This window comes from Aulonocara stuartgranti (genome assembly GCF_965226115.1).
Source record: "Aulonocara stuartgranti genome assembly, chromosome: 12".
NCBI lineage: Eukaryota > Metazoa > Chordata > Actinopteri > Cichliformes > Cichlidae > Aulonocara > Aulonocara stuartgranti.
Window position 1 is genome coordinate 5,657,788 of NC_138948.1, and position 16,015 is coordinate 5,673,802.

At 39.0% G+C, this 16,015-nt stretch overlaps 1 protein-coding gene across 1 annotated transcript; it reads right to left on the reverse strand.

Moving 5' to 3' along the window:
• Positions 1–1,577: 1,577 nt before the first annotated feature.
• Positions 1,578–3,779, reverse strand: LOC309718387 (natterin-3-like). Its single transcript, XM_082553555.1, has 3 exons — positions 3,681–3,779; positions 3,326–3,404; positions 1,578–2,720 (listed from the first exon to the last, which is right to left on the reverse strand). Exons 1-3 carry the CDS (start codon positions 3,684–3,686, stop codon positions 1,630–1,632), a joined length of 1,176 nt encoding a protein of 391 aa, XP_082409681.1. The 5' UTR covers positions 3,687–3,779; the 3' UTR covers positions 1,578–1,629.
• Positions 3,780–16,015: the final 12,236 nt, after the last annotated feature.

Here is a 16,015-nt window from a genome sequence, read left to right on the forward strand (position 1 = left end):
CTGTGCATTTAGGCGACCATGATGAGAGAGACAGAGTCTGGCTCAGATGCTGGCAGTTCTCGCTGCAGTCTACCGATAGCGTCTCCTTTCAGACCAGGATAGACGAATGTCACCGAGCAGTGACTAAGTTTGTGGTAAAAGGCTTGAACCCATTTGCCACAGCAGATGCCCCCGATATTCGGTAAGTGAATGTGTGTAATTGTAGGCAGGGACATTACTGGATATTCTTGTGTAATTGCTACAGAACAATTTATGTTATACTTTGTTATTGCTACAGAAGAATATTTATTTTATTATTTTACATTTACCCTGTGACACCCCATCAAAGAGCCGTAGGCTGTGGATCTCTTAAGATCTCACTGTTGGGTTTGTAAGGCCATGTTACTCCTAAATTTCTATCTTGTTCAAATAGAAGATATAAGTATAGAGGATACAAGTATACACTGTTATTTTTAGCATTTAATTATGATTATATGCATTAGATGAAAATGAAAGTGTTGCTGAATGTCAACTTAACTGACCTTAAAATGTCAGTTTCAATAAAACTGTGTCTAAACTAGTAAATCTAGTAGTAAACTAGCCTTTTTTTTCATTATAAAAAAAAAGGCTGTGGTGAGCAGTTAATGAGGTTTCAGTGCCATCTGCTGGATTGACTGAACACACCCAACAAGAAAGCCAGGTACAAAAACAGTTTTCACAATTTTTTGTGAAGAATTAAAAACTGATGTAGTGATCACACCACTAAAAAGTTTATTCTTGGTAAGTCAACATGTAATTATTTATTATTAGTGAGCACATGGGCAGAGATAAGGAGAGTGTGGCTCTTCCTTTACTTTATCACATTATCTTGGAAGGAAGGTAGGAAGTTTTATTTTTAGTCTGATTTAAGAGGGTCACAGTGTCTCGTGAATGACCAATTCCTTGAATAAGATATCAAATACTACAGTCCAGCAAAGAAAAAAATTATCATGATAATTATTCTTATAGATTCATAAAAACTAAGCAGGTAGAGCAAAGTTGCCAATTTGTATGCATTCAAACATCAGTCCAGCTATTTAATTCAATTCAATTCAATTTGTTTTTATACAGCCTCAATTCAAAACAACTGTTACTGTTATATTGTAAGGTAAAACCCATAAAATAATACAATAGAGAAAACCCTGACAATTACATATTCCCTTTAAGCAAGCACTTTGGTATCACTCCAAAAAGTTGATTCTGTTCATCTGGACGTAGTGTTTTGTGGGAGAAACGTTTCGTCACTCATCCAAGTGACTTCTTCAGTCTCAGCTGACTGCAGGTTTCCCCAATCTTATAAACAGTACATTTGCATAATGACTGAAACCAGCCCACTGAAGGAACAATGGGTGGGGAGGTCAGTTCCTTAATCTTAAATATGCAAATTCTCATGACCATTGATCAACAACCACTGACCAAAACCCACTGATCAAAGACCACTGATTAATGGCCATGAGTACCATTCACAGAGACTTGGGGAATGGCTGCAATCACAGCATTGTAAGATGGCGAACGATGTACCCTTAGGCCCCCTCCTCAATTCATAAATTTGGAATATTAAGTTTTACTTTACAACTTAACTTGTATATACACATGATTACAACTGTGTTATTATGTCTTTTGTGGGCATGGCTGTGCAGAAGTTAGGTATTCACATCTTTCTACCACAGCAAGGACCTCTCCCGTCTGGATGCTGTAGTATGTCCCTGAGATGTGTGATCGTTTCATTGCTGTGTTCCTGTAGGTTCGGGTGAGGAGAGCAGTAAAAGGGATGTTTACATCATACTTATAAGCCAGCATTTTGACTTTGCAGGAGTGGTTTGGTGGGACGGAGACCTGTACTTCAACAGTGTGGGTGTGATCTTCTGCATGAGTTGCCCCATTTGAATAGTCAAATGTAAATTGACCGCTAACCTGAATGCTTCCGGATGCTACGGCAGGGACTCCTGCAGTAAAAGTCTTAGTGACACCAACCGAGACAGAAGCGTGAATGTCCCACCTTTTCTCATCTCTAACTGTCTTTGAAAGAGTTACTGTTTTTGTCACTGGATTGCATCCATTGTTAATACCGGAAGAGATGTGCATGGTCTCAGGAGCATGCTTGCTGATTTTAGCGTTGTTAGTTTTATATCTGACATCAGAGATGATCTCACTGTCAATATCTCTATTAATGGTCAGCACCTCATAGTACTTGTACCAATATTCTTTACCTCTCCAAGGTAGAAAAAATGCAGTGTGTCTACGATGCACTTTACCTAGACCATACTCGTTTTTTCCAACATAAACCTCATCACTAGAACATGTTCTAACTGCATGTTCGGGCACTGAACCATAGGAACCTTTCTTCCACTCCACGATCTCAAAGTCATCTTTGTTCACAAGGATATCAAATGAGTTTGTACGATACTCTTTGTCGCCATAGGGATAGTGGCAGAAATCTCCCAAGCTATGGCTGTACAAGCCAGCATGGCATCCATGTTTACAGACATAGTCAAAACGTCCCACATATGTGTTGTAAATTGACACTGCTCCATCAGGGAGGGAACCATTCCAGGTATGCCATTTCACGTTGCCCTTATTATCAAACGCCTGCCTTTTCTGTTTCATCTTGGCTGGAAACAAAAGATGTTGATATACTGATGTGTTAACTGAGATGTCTGTCATTTCAGGAGCTCTGTCCAGATCTGGGTTCAGAGAGGTCACTGTACGAAAGAAAACAAAAACCTTTTTAAAAAAAATAATCATATGCATGTGTGAAAAGATGAAACTTCAGAAACTGCTCTTTCCATAAGGTCGACACAATTTTAACTTGACTATGATATTTTCTCCTAGTAGTTTCAATTCATCTTAAATTTCTCTTTTAGTTCAGAATTTCTTATGACTGTCAGTTAAAACGGTTTTAAAATCAGGTTTAAGCCAAATCTTGGTAAAAAATAAATAAATAAATAATAATAATTAAAAATGAAAATATGAACTGGACGTCTCGTTATTTCCTGATATTTCTAAATGGGTTAATTCAGATTTAAGCAGGAGATAAACAATTCCAGTGCCTCAAGGTAAATTGATGATCCAAGGACGAATTTGTAGTGTTTGGTGTGTTGCAGCCTTTAGACTGACGAATCCTGGTCTTTAGCTGTTTGATTAGTGCTTATTGCTCCTGAGCACATAGTGTACACTGGGTTTATCTGAGCATTTCATCTCTAAGTAGTTTTAGAGCTAGTATAAAAAAGTGAATCTCACTTGTTTATTTTCACAAAAGGACTTTTGAGGACACTTTTGCAAATTCATAATGCCAGTTACATTTTACCATTTCTGTCCTCTGAGTGCTTCTTCACAGTGCCCTGAGGACTGGCTGGGGACAGAGCCAGCAGCAACAGCAATGACAGCTTTAATAAAAAGGAAAAGCTGTTTTATTGCAAACAGTTTATATTGCAGCCATTATACAGCTGACCACCACTGTTACCCTAAACGCAGAGGCTGCACAAGAAACATGAAACTCAAACATATGGTAAAATCTGAAAACAAAAATTCCTTAGAAATCAAATGTTAAATTATCTTCAGCAATAAGTGAACAGTCTGCTTTGTTTTGCAGTTTTATATTTAGGTTAATTACATTTTCAAAACCTGTTTCAACATTTACTGTGAAGTAAAAAGTTACTCACCATCATAAGTGTAGGTTGCTAAGTCTTTCGAGGTCTGACGCGTGTCTGACTGCAGACCAACATCTTATTTTGGACTCTGACCAATCAACAGGTGGGTGAAAGCAGAGATCAATAACATGTTACAGTGTGTTTGTGCTTGTGTCACGTTGCATTTATTACCTTTCCCAATATGTCTGTGAAGGTTCTCAGTCATTCAGGTCATCGTAGTCTAAGGAGCTTGGAAAGAAAAGCGTCTGGACTTCTTTAAGTTGTTTCAAGATGTTTCACCTCTCATCCGAGAAGCTTCTTCAGCTCTAAGGTCAAATGGTGGAGAGTCCCAGATTTAAGCCCTATAGGAGCGTCCCCCAAGAAGGATGCCCACTCACATTTAGACCTTTTGACCTCAGGAAATCACATGATAGGGTGGAGCTAGGTTTCACAGTGGGTTCACCTGAAACCTTGGCTGATTGTAACCTACACCCATTTTCACACCTTGTCTCGTGTGATTAGGTAGAGGATCAACAGGGGGTTCATGTCCCTCTTAGGGAGACACTCTCATAGGGCTTAAATGGGACTCTCCACCATTTGACCTTAGAACTGAAGAAGCTTCAAGCCAGACACTTTTCTTTTCGAGCTCCTTAGACTACCTTTCCCAGTGAGTGTTCACATTTTTGACATACATGATGACTATTTACATTTTTAGAGTGGAGGTTGCTTCCTTCCTTCCTCATTAACCACCACTTGTAATATTTCACACAGTATGCTTTTTGCAATTACATACATTTGTGCATTGTTGCCTTGTGAAATTGAAGTAAGTAAAAACAACTTGATAATTGCAAATCCTGGTCTAAAATCTACATCATCTACCATTAATGGTGACTTCACAGATAAGCAAGTTACCTGAGTTAGCTGAACAAGTGGAACTGTGAGCTGATAACAATCAAATGATCCCTGCTGATGATTTTCCAAAAGGACTTTTAAATGCTGACAGGTCAGTTTTTTACTTCAGCTCAGGCCATCTTACATAACTTGAGGGTTTGAAAGCAGCTGGTTTGTGAAAGTTAGAGTTCAATGTGGTATTTGTGCATTCGGTGATGAACTATGTTCACTTATGATGGTTGTGTGAAGTTACCTGTTACCTGTTACCTGTTACACACGGCTGACAGACTCTAAAGGGGTTTAACAAGAGAATAATGGAGCTTGTTATCTGCCATTAGTCCACCAATTAAAAGATTCTGGTACGCTCAGTCATTTGTGCTGTAAAAGAGGTAAATACACTCCAGTGTTGGTAACATTAGAGTAGGATGATAGCTACATTAATTGAGTGCTTGTTGGGGTTGACAACATTTTTTAAACTGCATTGTTAGTGCCTATTTGTGTGTGTGTGTGTGTGTGTGTGTGTGTGTGTGTGTGTGCGCGCGCACGCCTGGTCGTTGGACTATTGTGTAAGCCTTTTTCCTCTCTCTCTTCTGTTCCCTGTATTTGCTATTTTGTCTGTTTGCATTGGTTTCATCATCTGATCTCTTTTTGTTGACCTTTTGCCAAGTAGCAAAGATTTGAGTTTCAGGCTTTCATTTACTAATGTGGGTCCTCGTCTCCCGTCAGTCAACCATCAGTCACAAAGAGGTGAAAAAAACTGAACAATGAATTAATGTTGGAGCAGAAATCAAGACTCAGATAAGGCAACATTTTTCCAGTCAACCAGTACTATGCAATGTCTCCTGTTTCCTGTTCTTAAATGGCAAGAGTGACACCCAGTGTGGTCATCTGCTGCAGCCCATCTGCTTCAAGTTTTGACATGTGTTCAAAGATGCTCTTCTGCAAACCTTGGTTGTAACAAACAGTTATTCAGTCACTGATGCTTTCCTATCAGCTAGAAGCTGTCTGATCATTGTCCTCTGGCATTAATATGTCATTTTTGCCAAATGCTGCTCACTGCCCTTTACAAATGAATTTATTTTTCATTTCAAATAACAGATTTTATCTGTCTTTGAAACTGCAATAGTTTCTTACTCTCATCACGCATGTTTGCTATTGTTTCCAGAAGCCCTGGTTCTGTATATGCAATTTTATTTAGCAACTAATTGAATTTGCATGTGATCATGATCAGCCTAGAGGCTAAAAATACGGTGACAGAAATGTATTAAGACCACTCTGTCGTCATAATGCGCAGGTTAACCAAGTGGTGTCAAACTTACTTTAGTTGAACAGTTACAGCTCAGTTTGATCTCTGGTTGGCCAGACCAGTAGAAAAGTTACATAATAGCCTGCCTTTCTTTTTCCTTTAAAGTAGGGCACAGACTAATGAAGTCCAAATAAGCTTTCAAATTACATTTTTAATGTGCATTTACAAACACAAATAGGCACAACAACAACATGCATTACAGATGATGGAAACAGAAAAACCTACAAACCTTAGTTTTGTAGTTTTATAAACAAAAGCAAGTGTGTTAATTTATTATTTATTATTCAAACCTCCATACAATATTTTGTGGCAATGTTCACAATAAATCGCTGCATTCGAAATCCAACTTGATATTAAACAGCAAAGACAAAAGTACTCACTATGCAAAATGTCAGATTATACAGTCAATGTCCATTACAGTTATTGGTCCATAAATGTTTACATTCTAAAGTTGAAGCTTTAGCTGTTTTCTGAGACAGAGACAGAGACAGAATGCACTTTCACTGAATTTGAGAGAAGAGAAGTCAACAATTTCAGTTCAGTAGGTAAAAGCATAAATCAATGAGATGTTGAAGGAGTTTGTCTTTGTGCTTAAGTTGTGGTTTTGGATAGATTGACCACTTTCACTATAATTTTACCTCTTTAAATATTTTTTTTCAGTACTGTAACCACATAATTTAGGTTTGACAGCATTTCAGCAGGTAATAGCAGATGGCGTGAGCATAAACTGAGCCTGCGATGTTGATGGGGAACCAGTAAAATTCCGATAAATTATCCTCTCTAAACATTAATACAAATGTAAACATTGAAATAACATTTATTTCTTAAAGTTTAGATATCTTGTCCTCAACTTTCTTAATGTAGGTCCCAAGGAGTGGAAGAAATACTGTTGTATTTTTGTAAATCAAAGAAAGCAAAAGAGATATTTTCTAAAACATTTTGGAGATTCATGTCAGAGAATACATTTCTGAATAAATTTTTGTAACTGAAGAAGTCATTATGGATTACTGGTACAAACAGGTATATTATGTGCTTTATTTCTCTGAAACTTAAAATGGCATTAGCAGAGCATAAGCTTATAAATGCATATGTATGTAGGGCAGAGAGTCAGCAGGAGGCAGCAACTGACTAGAAAACTCCAGCTTCTTGTCAGAAATGAATTCTCTTCCCTCATACGCATGTGTTTATACTGCCTGACTATAATATCTGTATATGTTCAAAGATTTTGTGTGTAAGTAGGTAAGTAAATAAACTTTATTTATATATCACCTTTATAGATAAAAGATCACAAAGTGTTTCACACATGGATAACAAAGTATAAAACAAAACAGACAACAGTTAACAAAATGCACTGCTAAAAAGATGTTTTTAGTTTTTTTTTTAAAAGAAGCTACTGAGTCCAGAGATCTTAAGCTCAGTGGGATTGAGTTCCACAGTCTGGAAGCCACAGTGGCAAAAGCTCTGTCTTAGTTCTCAGCCTTCTATGATGAATGACAAGTAGACCCTGATTACATGACCTAAGAGACCTGCTGGGGACAAAGGGCTGTAGAAGTTCAGTGATGTAGGCAGGAGCTTGTCCATGAAGAGCTCTATAAGTCAGCACCAGAATCTTGAAATTGACTCTGAAATCACTTGTGCACTTTCATTTAAATTGTTTAATTTATCTATCCATTGTTCATATAATGTTATTTATATACACAACTATCATATTTATATTGTCCTACAGTACGACAGAGAATCCCAATAATCAGATGATCCTCTAAGACCTTCAGCAGAACCACTCAGAGAGCAGCAGCCATTTATCTCAGTTGGTTGAGAAGAAAGAAAAGACAGGAAAGAGCAGCATAAGCAGAGCACTAATGACAAAGAGGAGAAAACACAAAATACAAAAGAGTGAGCAAAAAAAAACATGTAGCGGAAAGAAGGTTGGAGAAAAAAATGGTTGGTACATAATGGGACACTACCCCAGCAACCTGAGAGTATAACAATCTCACTAAAAGAGTGGTTCAAGGTCACCTGGTCCAGCTTTAACTTTAAGCTTTTTCAATCAATCAAACAAACAAACAAACAAACAAACAAAAGAATTAAAGTTAAAATGAAAGATTGTAGAAGTAGAGAGGTCTTTGTAACCCAGACTGGGAGCTGGTTCAAATGGAGAGGAGCCAGGCATTTGAAGGCTCTGCACTTCGAGACCCAAATAAATCTTTGTTAGCCTAAAATATAATGAGGGTTTTAAAAAGTATCAACACTTTGTGCTTTTCTGACAATTCCAAAAGCTCAGAGCATAAATAATAAACGGTGCTTATTCAAACTTTTTGTTCTGAACTTTGGATCGACTAAATGTCTTGGCACACAAGGTGCTATGCTGGGTTCACAGGCTGGAGGTAGTGAGTGGTGAAGAATTAAGATTTTAGTTAAAGAACAGTGCTCTGTAGGGCTGGTAGCATGTTCTCATCCCAAGGCATCAAACATTGCTGTTCTGTCAGATACCACCATGTCTTCAAATTATTAAGGTGTCTTTCTTTCTTTCTTTTTTTCCTTTGCTTTCACTCATAACTCATGATTTTCATTTGTGCTTACTTTTTACTTTAGTCACTGGTTAAGCTTAGACATCAGAGAGAGAAGTGCTTAAGTTTGAGCATTTACGTTAAAATACTAAAAAATCATGCTAAACTCTAAACGGTGCATTTAAAAGTGAGACCTTTCCTTGACACACATCCATATGTGGCACATCAGCAGCCACAGACCCACTATTTCTTTAACTGGGTGTGTCAGGCATGATGCAGGTTATGCATAATTTGGAGACGTCAACAGGAGAGGTGATGTAATGGCAGCACTTGATTCGAATGAGGATGACTGCAGGACACTTCCTGCACACTTGGCTGCTGCTTTGGACGTTCCAGTGAAATGTTCTCATGCAGCAGTTTTACTGCAGCTCTCACTGCCACTTACCCACAAATAAATAAATCATAGACTCCTATCTTGCCATCTATCTATATCTTTCTGTCTCTTTGTCTCAAACACTCACAGATATACTCTCAAAGATTCAAGTCCGCTGGCTCCTACTGGAGATTTAAATCTTTAAAATCTCACATTATAGAAGACGTGTATTTTATGTTTCCTAAAGCAGCCAGTCACAGTTGTTCTTTGCAAGCATCACTCAAACAGAAGATTGCAGCTGCAGATTTATTCTCACATGGGGCTCTGCTGAGTACATGAAGCAGAATCATGTATGTGGGATTCATATTTACGGAGCCCCGCAGGGGACATGGGAGAAAAAAAAATTAGGGAGGAAAAAAAAAAATTAGGGAGAAAAAAAAAAAATTAAGACGGACTTTTGCGAGCTCTCGCAAAAGTATTGCGAGAGCTCGCAAAAGTTTTAGCCACATTCTTCGGAGGCCGCCATCTCGAAGCCGACCGGGAGGTCGAGGCACGATGTGCCGGGAAAGCGGTGTTCCTCCCGGCTGTAGTAGGTCTCGACCTCCCGTTAGCTTCGAGCTAGTGGGTGTCAGATCTCCAAAAACGTTGGAGCACTTTTGCAAATATGTGATGTCTTGTAAACCGAGCAGGTATCTGACGTTTACACAACTACATTCACGCCTCAAAATATCTTAAAAGTGTATTTTGTGACCCAGAAAGAGCAATATTACAACTAAGTAGCTGCCGCCATTGTTGGAATTCAACTTTTGCGAGCGCTCGCAATACTTTTGCGAGATCTCGCAAAAGTCCGTCTTAATTTTTTTTTTTCTTTTGCTTAAACTTTGGCATACTACATCTAAGTATGCTTGGAATAAATACATGCAAGAATGCAGGGACTTTGAATTTAACAATGGGACAAAGGCAGTAAAAATGAAAAAGTATTTGCATCATTCACCAAATTTCTTATACTAGCAAGTTCAGCTCAGTGTGAATCATTGATGCACATCACGCTAATTTCTTCTCTCAATGTGTGTGTGTATCTACACTACACCTGAAAGTTTATTGAAGTAAATTAGTACTAAATTAATACTGAATTTAGTCGATGACTACATGTAATGTTTTCATTGGGTAGTACGAGCTCCCCATCAAGTCTGAATATAAAGAGAGAGAGAGGGAAGCCAACAGGAAAAACATCATAATCTTTGCAGATTTTTCATCCTGTCAGCTCACTTGATTACAATTAAAAATGTACAAAAAAATGCATAAAGTATGTCCAGATATCCTGTTAGATACCAATGCCCTGCTGTTGAATTGTGGCATAGTAAATGCAGAACAACACTGAACTGAATAGACAAAATCGGTGCGCACAGTGGCACAGTTACCCGATCCAGATCAATATCTGATCCAAATGTGAGATCCCTTAAAACAAGTACAGTTTCAAATGATTTCCAAGAATGCTAGACAGTCACAGTTCAGACCCTGTCAGCTGTGTGCGTTCACAGCAGCACATTCTGCAGACTGGGTCGGCAGTGCAATGGAAAAAAGGTCAGACAGGGTGACCAGCGTGTGTTTTAGGGCGAGCCGGCACTTTGCAGTGTCCTTGACAGCCGTGTCAGGCTTCATTTCAGCTGAATGAGCTGTTCTGTTTTGGGTTGTTAGATGGATAACTGTCTGTGCTCAGGGTGATGATGATCAGGCAAACAGCTCATTAAAAAACAGATGAACTACCACACCATGCCAGTTTTAATGAGACACTGACAGTAAGGAGAGCCTGAAGCCGCTGCTCTCTGAGTTACTGTGTCTCTCACACAGAGACAAAAAGCAAAATGTGATGTACACCTCATATATATGTATAAAATGAATAATTCCCAAATACTACCCCAAAAATAATGGTAAATGGTAAATGGCCTGTATTTGTATAGCGCTTTACTAGTCTCTAAGGACCCCAAAGCGCTTTACACATCCAGTCATCCACCCATTCACACACACATTCACACACAGGTGATGGCAGCTACATTGTAGCCACAGCCACCCTGGGGCGCACTGACAGAGGCGAGGCTGCCGGACACTGGCGCCACCGGCCCCTCTGACCACCACCAGTAGGCAACAGGTGAAGTGTCTTGCCCAAGGACACAATGACCGAGACTGTCAAAGCTGACAGCCTTCCGATTACAAGTCGAACTCCCAACTCTTGAGCCACGATGGCCCATAATATAATAATATAATATAAAAATATCTTTAAGTTGTTATCTGCCTTATAAAACTTGAACGTTGTGATCCAAAATATAAAGAAATCTAATCTTGAAAGATCCCAGTTTCTTCCAGGAGGAAACACAAACCCAGCTTCATGGGATCACAAGCTTGTATGCTGCATGCTGAAAGAGAGGGCTGCGTCAGGAAGGGCATTCATGTGTGACATAAAGTCTGTGCCAAAGCAAACATGTGGATCCATCTGCAGCAGTGACCCATTTGGGAGCATCTGAAAGAACTTTCCATGAACTCCAGTTTGCAGATGACATTTTGATCTGTAGTGAGAGTAGGTAACAGGTAGAACTGAGCATGGAGAGGTAGAGGTATGCTCTGGAGAGAAGTGGAATAAAAGGCAGTATAAGTAAAATAGAATAAATGTGTGTAAATGAGACAATGCACAATTAGGAGAAGAGGAATGCTGGCAGTGTGGAGTGGGTAGAGATGAGTGTCAGGGGTGATTTGTGACAGATGGATAGCAGCGAGAGTGAAAGAGAAGTTTTAAAAGACAGTAGTGAGACCTGCTATGATGTATGGCGTTAAGATGGTGGCACTAACTAAAGCAGGAGCACTGTAAAAGTGCATAATAAAATAACCTTAACCTGGTCATCTTTGTTTAACAGTAATGCATTCATTATTATTGCCCTAATTATTCAAGATACAGCGTGTCCACAGTCTGATAGGCTCATGTTGGCTCTGTGTCTGCTCTACATTGTTTTCCTGGGAGAGTAAGAGTCATATTGAGTTGATATGTACTAAGAGGAGTATATCCTCAGGCTCTATGCATGCATCCATGTCAAACAAAATAGTTTAGTTTAGATAGTTGCTGAGGATCATATCAGTATTTTCTCAGCCAGTCTCACACAGGAAAGCACCAGTGCTTAAAACTTAAGTACAGGAATAGTTTAGGCTGATATATCAGGCTGGTGGAAACAGTAGGAGGGCAACCAGGGCAATATAAAAACTATAGAAAAGATTAGAGTGGAATTGAGAGTATTAGATGCTCACCTGAATTGGATAAGTGGAAGGACATTGATGGATGGATCAATTAAGTAGCATTTTGTCTCAAAAAGAAAATTTGAATCAGGGAAACACAAGGTAGTAAAGCAGCATTTCTAATTTTTCTGCTATTATTTCAGTGTGGAAAACAGACTTGCAGCTAATTAAAAAAAAAAAAAACATAGAAAGAATCTGAATGTTTGACCTTTTGTTGGTCTCACCAAAATAAAATGAAGCATTCAAAAACAAAATAATTCCCACTAATCCTAATTAACACTGAATTTTACAGAAGTTGCTGCTTAAGTTGAAGTCAAATTTCAGTTCCTCCAATCACAAGATCAATCCGAGTGCCTGAATTCTAAGTTCTGCTTAAGAAATGTGAAGTTAGCGAAGCTGCTGTGTTCATCATTTAAAATGCAGAGATTCATCTTACTTGCAGCAGGGGGGTATTTGTGGACAAACTGCAAACAGCTGGTCATTAGTCAAAGAGTCCATTATGCTCCATTATATGTGGCATATATACTGTGATTCACTCACTGGGCCCACATCCTAATTTTAGGTTTGACAGCGTTTTAGTAGATAAAGGTGAATAGCTTGGACATGAATTGAGCTGCGGTTTGGGGAAGGCCTAGAAGGGGACTGGTGGAGGCTCCTGGGCCTGGCAGACCCCCCATGGACTAATGAGAATTGAAGAAAATAACTTGAAAAAAGGGAGGGAGGGTGGGGCTCGTAAAGAAGAACAAACAGCTTGTAGAACTGGGGGAATATATATAGATGAGAACTGAAAGGAGAGTGTTTGGAGGCGTGGTCCCACTCCCGAAATTCAGATACTTTATCTCCAATATAAGGATGCACCTTTCTGTCTTCTGCCCTTTGATTTTATTTAACACAGAGGAAAAACCTTTCTAGGGGTAATTTTCTAGCTGTGTCTCTTCTCTGTAGTTGGAGATAAATTATCTGAATTTCAGGAGTGGGACTACACATCCAAACAAGCCCCTTCTGGGTCTTATCTATATATGACCCCCCACTTCTACAAGCTGTTTTCGTTTTTGTGCCCCAACCTCAGATTTCAGAAACAGATTTCACTCATTCCAGTAATGTTAAGATAACGTAGCATTATCACATGAGTGTCATTAAATTCTTTCTAGTATTTCAGGAATCTTGTGATCTATTGGCTCCACCCACTGACAGGAAGTGAGACAAACTGAGGTTTTACCTGCCTCTAAACCAGCTGTTCCTGGACTTTAATGTTAGTATTGTGAACGATCTCCTTTGCTGCCACCACTTTGTCAGGCCTTCCTGCATCTTGTCCAGCTCGTGAACATAATGAATGCTGACCTGCTGTCCCCTCAGGGGGCCGATCTGCCCACTCTCTCTCTGCATGCCCTCTGATTCAGCTGTTCCCCTCCTGCTGACATTTATGTCACTGGCTATGCTAATTCCCCGAAAAATATGCTAATTTAAGTGCCAACGAATATTCATTAACTTACTGGAATACATTCAGGGTGACAGTTGGGAGCTGAGACTTGATGCCTTTGGAGGAAAGGTAAAACTTAACTTTATGGCTGCTTTGTCTAAATCTGACTCACCAGGTAACCTCAGGGTAGATCGTACAGTCGCTGGTTTGAGTTCCAGAATGGCTGGTTAGGAGAGAGAACGGTTCCCTGTGGGTAAAATCTCAATGTGACAAGACGGAGTGGGTGAGAAATGTTTAGTCAAGATTCATGTTCCTGAGAGAATAAATGCATGTGACTGTGAAAACAGAGTTTTAAGCCTGGTCAGGTTTGCGTACCTGAACATATTTTCAAGGAGCAGTTTTTATCAAAGCTGCAGGCGTGGCTCAGTTTCACACTCTTTTATGATTTGAATGTAACAGATTTTTTTATTTAAAGTTGGAGGTCACTTTAAAGTTCTATTCACGTGTAACAGAGCGTTGCTAATGACAGCGTATGCACTCAGAAAGTGCCAGTTGTTTCCTCAATCTTTATTTTTATGCAATCTCCACCTTTTATGCATGGTTTATTAAAGTGATCTCTCTCTCTCTCTCTCTCTCTCTCTCTCTCTCACACACACACACACACACACACACACATGCTTGGTTTTTTCACCTGGACCTAATCTGCATATCTTAATAGCATGACCTTGTGTGTGAAGTTTTTAACCTTCATTTATTTATGAAAGACTTTTCCAGCTTTGTCACAATTCATACAGTACAATAAGCTTCCTTCTTCAACCCGCCTGTCAGCAGGTAACACCTAAAATCTTTTACAGATATTGACAATTATTTCAGACCTTTCAGTTTCTCCTTTATTTGTTTGTTGGTGTTATTTGAGATAAACAATCACACTGTCGTCTGGCTCTACACATTCTGTAAAAGAAGCCAGAAATAATACAAATGGAGGAAATGCAGAAAATGAGTTTTAAAGAACACTACAATTAAGACATGTTTATACAGTCACGGCTAGCAGAGAAGCTGACTGTGTGGAGTGAGGACTCGTGCTGGACTCATGCAGTTGATATATGTTCTGTGAAGTGATGAATGATCTTCTCTATCAGGCAGACTGATGGATGAAAACTCTGCTTTCAGTTTTGTGCGAACAGTTTGGGAAAGGGCCTTTTCTGCTCCAGCATGACTGTAGCCCATTGTGCAAACTAACCATAATAGCACGACACCTCGTCAAACACCTTTGAGATGAAGCAGGAGGTGACTGGCAAGACCTTCTTGCCTAAGATCTGTTTCTGACCTCACAAAGCTTTGGCCACTGCAGCTGCAAAGGGGGGGGACCAACATCCACATTAATGCCTATGGAGTGCAATAAAACCTTCCTATTACATCTGAAGGTGAAATTATTATTATTATTATTATATTATTACACTTTATTTATTACATCAACATTATTGTGACTCTCCCATAGTAATAGTTTTGCTACCAGAGCATCAATATCCATCAGCTCTTTCAGGAACAGTAAATTATTAGGATGTTTTTTTTTAATCTTAAGATGAACTGTTTAAGAGCAAAGATCTTTCTACTCCACTAACAATTCATCTGGTTCATCTTTACATCATTTTTCTCTAAGAAAAATTGAGAATTTTTTCTAGAGCTGAACATTTAATCATTGCAGCCTCTGACATCTGAATGTTTGAACCGTCTTCTGCTGTGTTAGTGGGACAGAAAAGCCTGAGACGGTGCAGGAAGATGAGGACGGGCAGGCGCTCTTAGGCTCCACACGCCATAAAAGCTTCCTCAAAACAGAGATGCTCTCGGCGCGCTTCACTGGAGATGAGTTGAAATATTCTTTGAAAAAGCCTTTTTCATTTTTCTAAAAGTGTGGTCGGAGCATCACAGAGTGGCCAAGCCATCAAGTAGAAATCTTTGTGTTTCATTATTAATAATACTGTTGGTTCTCTGCTGAGCACTGCATGGGGAGGATAAGGAGGTGTCTCTGCAACCAGATGGCACATGTGGGATGACTTTAGACCGTACACTTCTGTGTTACTACAAACAAATATGTTACCTTTCTGACCCAGTAACAGTGTTCGAAATGATTAAACAATAATCACTATGTTTTTAAGAGATTTTTTCTTTGTCCTACATGTTTCATGCAAAAATCTCTAACTACCGAATGGTTTTCAGTGAGAACTTTGCTACTTAGTGTCATTGTTGAAACGTTTCAAATCTAAGTTTGTTACCAAACTGTGGACTCGCAAAAATACATGCAAGAGCACTTATGGGTTCTCTGATGTTAGCTTTTAGTTTGTGCTCAAATTGGTGAACTTAGCAAAAGTATTAAGATCATATTTTTTTCTTCTATCTTGTGAGACACTTTAGAATGTGAGCTATATTTTAAGCTGTAGTGTCACCCAGCTGAGGTTTCCAACTGTGGAGAAAACCATAAGAGTTAAGAAGCAGATTTAAAAACTGAACTGAAGCCATTTGTTTCATTTATTTAGCGTCTTCTTTGTGTCTAATTATTTTTAGGTCTTTGTGTGCAAAAAACAGCTTATT